Source organism: Monopterus albus, unplaced genomic scaffold, assembly GCF_001952655.1.
Source record: "Monopterus albus unplaced genomic scaffold, M_albus_1.0 scaffold50.1, whole genome shotgun sequence".
Classification (NCBI taxonomy): domain Eukaryota; kingdom Metazoa; phylum Chordata; class Actinopteri; order Synbranchiformes; family Synbranchidae; genus Monopterus; species Monopterus albus.
In genome coordinates, this window is record NW_018127930.1 from 1,772,995 (window position 1) to 1,780,851 (window position 7,857).

Here is a 7,857-nt window from a genome sequence, read left to right on the forward strand (position 1 = left end):
CCTCAGCATTCCCCCGGAGGAGCTGGAGGAAGTGTCTGGAGAGAGGGAGGTCTGGGCATCTTTGCTTAGACTGCTGCCCCCGCGACCCGGCCTCGGATAAGCGGAAGAAAATGGATGGATGGAAGACATGAGTATGGTTCTAGTGTCATCATATGAGACAGTAACTCCCTCTGATCACAATGCACTCTTGTAGATCCGTTCTTGTTTATGGAAAAGCAAACAGAAAGTAAAAGCTAAACTGGGATGTCTCTGCCGTAGACTGAGCAACACCATGAATATACAGTACATCCTGCACTGTATAGCTCTTCATGTGATGGTGTGGTATATGCTGTCAGTGTTGTTAAAAAAAAAAAACTCTTCCCGCCCATCTCCGCCCGTCCACACAGACCTGGTTGCGGATGTAGCCGTGGACAGAATCTTTCTGTAGCTGCAGAGCCTGGAAAGCTGCTTTCTGCATCTCCTCCTGCAAAGCACAATCAAAAGGAAATAGCAGGTCACAGTGACTTTGATTTCTCCACCAAGCTCTCATAAGAGCAGTGACATCAAAGAAGAAAGTGTTACAGAACTACAGAATACTCCGGCACCACATACCTCCTGTAAGATTTGGGTGATGGCTTTAGATTTGTCCAACATTTGGAGAGACAGCATCTTATCAAACTTCCTGTCCAAATTCTCCATACTATTACAAGACAACAGAAGAAAAAAACCATCAAGTTTCATATATTTCTCAAAGCTTTGAAGTCTTTGGTCCACATACGTTTGCAATGTTGCCATCCATCTGCTTAGATCTGATGTCTGTGTTTGTGTGTGTGCGCATGTTTAACCTCTTGCAAGCCTCAGAGACCAGGTTCTGTCTGCGACAGTCATTGGCCTCCTGGAGGAAGCTCATAGCACAGCTATCTGACAGCATCTTCTGCATGGCCACTGCAAACACACACAGAGAGGGTATAGGTGGATATATGCAGTAATTCCATTAGTCTGAGAATTTTTTCCTAGGGGAAGACCATAAAAGTAGCCTTGAATTTCAAGGCAATCTTGGAAAATAAGACATCTTGTTCTCGTTCTATACACTCGTGCACATCTGTAACAACAAAGGTGTCTTGTGTATATAGACAGACAACATAATTCAACAAGTTCTCACATGGAACAACTGAAGTTTAAGCTCATCCACCAAACTGCTCACCTGCAACCTCCCTCTTCCTCAGTGAATTGGCTTCTTCTTGTGTGATAGCAGTCAGTTGCTCCATACGGATTCTGAGAGAAGTCAAGAGCAACATTTTTATAGTAATGGTTTGGGGACTTTAAACAGTAAGGGAGTTGTGCACAACTCAAAAGTTCAAATCAACTTAATGCTACAAAGTACAGGATGTAAACACAAAATGTGTGTGCACGCATGTGTTTGTGCCAAAGTCACAATTAGTGTACAACACTGTGGAGTATATCAGTGCACAGACATACTCCATCACACCAGTTTACCAAGTGCCCTACAGCCACACTAGCAGCTCTTTGAGGCTACAATTAGAGACAGAGATGCTTCGAGCTACATGCTAACCTGCTGATGTTAAGCAGGTATAAAATTAGCCACAGATGGCTAGATGAGCAACTACAAATATGAAACAAAGACACCAAGACACTGTCTCAAAAAGTAAAAACCATCTGACAACATAACATGTCCTAACCTAATAATATTTTAATACAGTATATTTTCCCACTAGTGCATGCTGATGTTTTTAAGACCTGCAGTGTTCTGTCATTGTGTTTTTATTTTCCTTCCCCAGAATGCACTTACTGCATCGTATTGTCTGTGATCTATAAACAGGCTCAGCCTAGTAAGTCTATTATGGATCAGTTATCTGTCCACTCACCGATCTTCCTCCATGGCTTGAAGAAACTCAGCGCTCTTTTTCTGCCTGGAAAGTTAAAAAAACATAGACTGCAGTTAGCAGAGAGGCATTTGTGGACTGCATCAGTATCTAATATGTGACAAAAATATCCACACATCTGAACAACAAAACCCAGCCATTTCTTTTGGGTCCTACCGGTTGTTGTCCATCAGCATGCTGCTGATACGAGTGCTGATGCCATCTTCAACTTGTCGGACTTTCTGTAACACCAGCAGCCTCTCGGCTTCCTGCGCCCTCTGTTGCTGGCTGACTCCCTGCTCCAGACGCTCCTGCTCCTGAACATCAGACAGATAATACGCACTAATTATCGCTGAAATCAAAAGCTGTCAGACTAAACAGATTGGCTGGAGGTTAGCTGTTTCTTGTAGTTGCTGTTTCACTGTCTATAGCTGGGTACAGTACCAGTGTATAAAGCAAATGAGGTGAATTTAAGCCATGGGGACTGCAGTATCTCATCAGTGCCCGTATGTGATGTCAACAGGCCATAAGTTAATGACTCCACAGAGGTTAAATGTACATCTCAACCATTAGTCAACGGTTCAGTCAGAACTGAAGAAGCTTGAGAGATGATAGGTGAAATGTCTTCAAGAATCTAAGGCAGGTCCAGTTGCCAACTTTAGCATAGATTCTCTATAAACAACACTATATACTGCAATTAGTTTAGGTGTCACTCCATTGTTTGAAGGACAGGCCTGGCGATTTTTATTTGTTTATTTTTGTTATGGCAAAATCCCATGAAAAAAATTAAAACCAACAATGAATGTATTCTACTAATAAGTACTATGTGAGTATTTAAAGGAAATTGGTGAACGTTTTTAAAATAGAATTACCCCTTCACCGTTCTATCGCCCCTCCAACCAGTTGAATGGGACAGACATGAGGTCACTGACCTCGACCACTGACAACCAAAATCTAATGAGTCCTTGACATACTGCATTCACAAGAATGGGCCATATGGACATATAGATGGATAATCCAAAAACATAATGCCTCTGGCCACAGCTATCACCAGCGTGGGGGAATAAAAACGATAGTTCAGATTTGTGAGCCGTTATATGTACCTTGTATATATTATAAAGCTCACAGATTGCAAATCTCCGCCAAGGCAGTGCACTGCACCTGTAATGTCATTCCATCAAAAGCAATATTATCATGGTATCTTGACCAACATTATACGATTCCTTGACCATGGAAACCTATCGCTGGCATTTGGAATCACACTGGTATCATTATTAGTTTGAAAATGATTCAATGAAATCAGTATTTCAGTATTGCTGGTTTTCTTCAGGATCTGGCTCAGTAAATTTTTAAAGATAGGTCAAATTTGTTGACACCCTGCTGAAACAGAGGAGTTTCAGCTAAAATTTCATCTTAGTTGCAAGTCTGTAGCATTATTTGTTCTCTCACAGTAGCAAGTTTTCCATGAGCCCTATAAATGTGAATATTCTGGATCACAGACTATATTCAGTAGTGTTTTGGATCAGCAGAGGCATACACTACATCTCTAAATCATTTCATCCGAATCTATTCATTACCTTTTCAGGTATGCTGTGAACAAATAAACCGACAAACAAACGCTGGCAAAAACTTTACCTCCACTTTAGCAGAGGTAAAAAACAATGCACCAAACACTGGTGAATTCTTATGAAATGTAAGACCAAACGCTAATGAGCATGTATCTTACCTGTCGCACTGAGTTGAGGATGCCTTCCTTGTGGGAGGTGCTCATGAGTACAAGTTGGGTGTGTTCCTTTTGCTTCTCCTCCAGGTGCCGCTCAAAAGCCAGTTTCTCCTGCTGCTTCTGCTCCTGAAGGATGGGGGGGACAAGTCAGAGAAGTGACATACCATATATACACGTCTATTTTAAAAAAGCTTTAAGACTTGCTACAGTATAAGTCTGCACTGCAGATGGCCATAAGATAGTTTAAGTCACTAAAATAAAAGCCAAAATGGTGACAATGCTCTGTCATCAGTACAAATGAAATCTGACCCATTGTTCATTTGAAAATATTGATTAGCACAGCTTTAAGTCCAAGTAGGGACCATCTCTCACCAGTTACTAAAAAAATAAGATATTCCAAAGCCTATCCTCTAAGACACTGTGCTGGAGAAGGAGGACTTGTCATCTAAGCTGTCTTAAGTTGACAGGGCAGGCCACCAGCAAAGTTGCAGATAAGCATAAATTACATTAAAATCTCTGGATATCTAGAGTGCAATAAGACAGTCATTGTGTTGGCTGGAGTTACGCACCTTTCTCTTCTCATATTCACTGAATTTGCTCTGCAACAAAAAGTAAAGAATGGTTAAATGACAGGTTGGCAACAGTAACAGGGTAATAGAGTGCAGGCAGCAAATAACAATGTCCAGGTAAACAGCTCTACACAGTTGTATTTGACTGGGAGTGAACACCTATTCATTTATATGGCTGTATACGGTCATATGGTAATGTCTCCCGCACTGTACCTCCCAGATCTCCACTGAGCCATCCAAACAGTCAGAGTTCTGTTTGCCACAGTCATTCTCCAGCACTGGCAATAGGTACTGGGATGGGGGGCAGTATTCCTCTCCCAGCTCTGAAAATCATATCAGCCAAGAGGTTTTAAATGCATACTTACATACAATATTTCATACAAAAAACTCGACATTGGTGATTTCCATCGTTTCACTTTGGGGTATCTGTTATACCTGTTGTGAAGGATTGTAAACCTGGATTTAAGTTGCGGTCCTTACAGTTTCAGTCCTGTGTGATCTGAAGTGTGATCTTTTTAACCTATAACCATACCAACAGTGACGTGTACAGACATTAGCAGTGCCCAGAAGATGAATCCTCGTAACCACACATTCCCATGACTTTTCTTGTAGCGCCACCAAGAGGATGACGTTTATCACTTTGATTGAAACCTCTGAATAACTATTTGATAGATTACAAATTGGTTTGGATTGAGATGAATTGTAAATATTAGTGCTAACATCAGGGTAAAACACTTTGGTTTATGCCAAGCACAGCGGTGCCTAATGGTGTTCTTCCATCAGCCCGGGTCAGCTCTGCCAAGCTGAGGCGTGCGCAGCAGAGCTATGCTGAGTTGCTCCCGAGTCAGTGTGGTCATGTTTCCACTGCACCATAAAAAAACACTGTTTATCTTCCACGTCTTAAACACGTGGGGGCGGGGCCAGACACTGAAGCCAGAGTCAGCACGATTACTCCCTGCTGCTTGGAACAGAAACAAACAGAGGTCATCCCGTGTCCGTCCTGCTCAGCTCGATTAAAGCGAGCTGAGCCGTGCTAATGGAAAAACACCATAAGTACGTCACATAGCTACGAGCGCGGCTGTGAACAGCTGTATTTTCAGTCATTAGAAAGTAGCTCTGTGTGGCGTAGACATTAATGAGCATATTTTGATTCTTTATGCTTTAATTCTAACCTTTAATCTAAGGGGCTGCTCCTGGGCAGTGCAGGAAAAGGCTTGGGGGTGCACGACAGCCAAAGGAAATAAATAAATGATAAAACATAGTGTTACATAAGAACAGAAGCACCTCCATATTTTCAAATGCATATTTCCACCTCCTCAATTCAACTTGAACCTATGCTAACCTTGGGGCTCCCGTTATTTTCTACGTTCATCAACAGAAATGCATGGCAAGGGAAAGTGAGAGATTGTGTACGTGTGTTTTTGTGGGCAAACACTATAGTTGGTAACACATAGTAAGCACTCACCTCTGCACAGGAATTGTTGGATTTTTTCTGTGCCCTCTGTACACACAGATGCAGGTGGGTAGGACATCATGGCAGCATCAAGTGTTAAGCTCTGCCACAGCAAACATACATACTCAAATGTTGTATATAACCAAATCTAACACTAGCTTTTCTGTAAATGTACGTCCAAGAATACACACCTCTAAGGTGCGGATGTAGGCCAGAGCTTTGGGGAGCTGCACAACCTTGTTGTCACTCAAGTCCAGGGTGCGCAGACTGCTCAAACGCCCAACTGATGATGGCAGCTCACTGAGTTTGTTACCTATTACATACGCGGTGATGGGGAAAAATAGAACCAGTTTCATTTACCTTGTTCATGTCCACTCAATGGCAGGTAAGCAAGCAGTAAGCATCATACCCTTTAAATTGAGCGTCTGCAGATGCTGCAGATCCCCAATAGAATCCGGCAGGACCTTTAAATGGTTCTTCTCCACATTCAGAATCTGACCGGAGATGAAACAACAGACAAACGATGAGTAGCATTCATTCACACTTGTTTCAGCTTTAGCATGAGTCAAGTTCAGAAAGGCTTTACCTGCAATGATGCCAGCTTCCCAATGTCTTCTGGGAGTGAGGTGAGCTTATTCTCATGCAGATCCAAAACCTTTGGAGGCAGATTCAGTCATGTTTAGTTCAGTGATGAGGAATTGTTTAGGTTTTCCTAAACATCATCATCAATGAAGCCATCATCAATGTTCGTGTTACTGTCATCAAATGGGATGCTCACTCAAAGCTGACTATGAAACAGGTGTCTGGTTTTATAATTGTACAACACAATGATATGCTTTTACAGTATGTCTCACTATTCTCACCTTTAAGGTGGTGAGAGCACTGATGTCACATCCTTTGGGGAGCAATGACCTCAGTTCATTACTGTGAAGGATAAGGACCTGCAGTAGAGCAAGAGGACATATCTGACTGCTGACTGGTCAACCAGGGACATTCACACACCTTGACTAAGAGAACATTTCTAACATACACTGAATAACAAAAAAATTAACATTTACTTTTCAGCTCCACACTGCATTCTTACCTTCTTCTGTAGCACCTTACAAATGGAAAAGGTACCTGAGGGAACCTGCAGCAAAACAGAAAGAGATGTCGTCATCTGCAGCACTAACCACACACAAATTAATACTGAATTTCACAAAGAGTTACTTATGCACATGCAGCAGTAACATATGTATGGAAAATGGAAAGCAAACTGGTTAAAACCAGTCCATCAATGGGTACATCCCAACTGTGTCCATGTTTCTCTCACTTTCATCTCTTCCTTGCATTTTGAGGAGACACTTTTTTTTTTTTTAAATCAAATGAGATGTCCTTTACCCTGAACTGTCATCTGATATAATCCAGCATAGCTGGAATCAGCTTTTAGTCACTTTTACCATCTGTGTTGTGACTTTTGATGGTCTTGAGCTGGCTTGTTCCCACACAGCACACACTGTCCAGTCACTAATCACCAATCAATTACCATCACCCACAAATACATCAGAAATAACACTAATATGTTAAACTATAAATACTGCCATATTAGTCAAACCCCAGTGTGTAGTACACCACTGCTCAGACACAATGTACACAAACCATGTTCAAAAATCATTAATGTCTGATTGGCACAATTTGCATCTAGAAATTACACTTCTCTGAGTAAAAACTGAGTCAAATCTGAACACACAGACATGGTACATATACAAACTTTTATATTTGTACATACAACATAGTATGTACAAATATATAAAAATATTGTTTGCTGTATAAAAGTGACATCCTCACCTCTGAGAGCTCACAAGCTGAGATGTCCAGGATGTCATCAGCACCTGCCTCCTTAGACTGAAGAACAAGGAATTAAGGTTACTGGGTTTGTCTAAAATTGGTATACACTCTTAGATAGAAATGATGAAAAAAAAATCTGCATACACCTAATCCCACAGAAATGGTTGCAGTTTGCTGACTGCAGGTTAGTTGTTACATAAATACACTTTTTTTTACCAGGCACAGCTGATATTCCAGTCTCTTCTGGGAGTCCTCATTAGGTTTCCTCTTCCTGAAGAACAGAGGCATCCTGAGTCCTTGCTGCCTTGCTGTCTCTCTGGCCTGCTGGGTTTCCTTCCTGCCCCTCCACTACAATGCAGAGCACTGATGTACAGGCTGGAGAACAGTGACAACACTGCCTGCACACCAAATGCTGAGGGAATT

The 7,857-nt window shown here is 41.7% G+C and overlaps 1 protein-coding gene across 1 annotated transcript in view; it reads right to left on the reverse strand.

The window, feature by feature from the left end:
• The window catches only part of lrsam1 (leucine rich repeat and sterile alpha motif containing 1), a 25,440-nt gene that overhangs the window by 10,916 nt on the left and 6,667 nt on the right, over positions 1 to 7,857 (reverse strand). Inside the window, exons 2-18 of the mRNA XM_020601179.1 lie at positions 7,651 to 7,846; positions 7,435 to 7,491; positions 6,692 to 6,736; positions 6,471 to 6,548; positions 6,194 to 6,262; positions 6,017 to 6,101; positions 5,799 to 5,920; positions 5,620 to 5,710; positions 4,368 to 4,477; positions 4,155 to 4,184; positions 3,589 to 3,711; positions 2,040 to 2,179; positions 1,866 to 1,910; positions 1,184 to 1,254; positions 825 to 924; positions 592 to 679; positions 389 to 463 (exon numbers count right to left, since the gene is read on the reverse strand). Coding sequence (XP_020456835.1) covers positions 389 to 463; positions 592 to 679; positions 825 to 924; positions 1,184 to 1,254; positions 1,866 to 1,910; positions 2,040 to 2,179; positions 3,589 to 3,711; positions 4,155 to 4,184; positions 4,368 to 4,477; positions 5,620 to 5,710; positions 5,799 to 5,920; positions 6,017 to 6,101; positions 6,194 to 6,262; positions 6,471 to 6,548; positions 6,692 to 6,736; positions 7,435 to 7,491; positions 7,651 to 7,722 — 1,401 coding nt within the window. The 5' untranslated portion in view covers positions 7,723 to 7,846. The remainder of the gene's footprint in view (positions 1 to 388; positions 464 to 591; positions 680 to 824; positions 925 to 1,183; positions 1,255 to 1,865; positions 1,911 to 2,039; positions 2,180 to 3,588; positions 3,712 to 4,154; positions 4,185 to 4,367; positions 4,478 to 5,619; positions 5,711 to 5,798; positions 5,921 to 6,016; positions 6,102 to 6,193; positions 6,263 to 6,470; positions 6,549 to 6,691; positions 6,737 to 7,434; positions 7,492 to 7,650; positions 7,847 to 7,857) is intronic.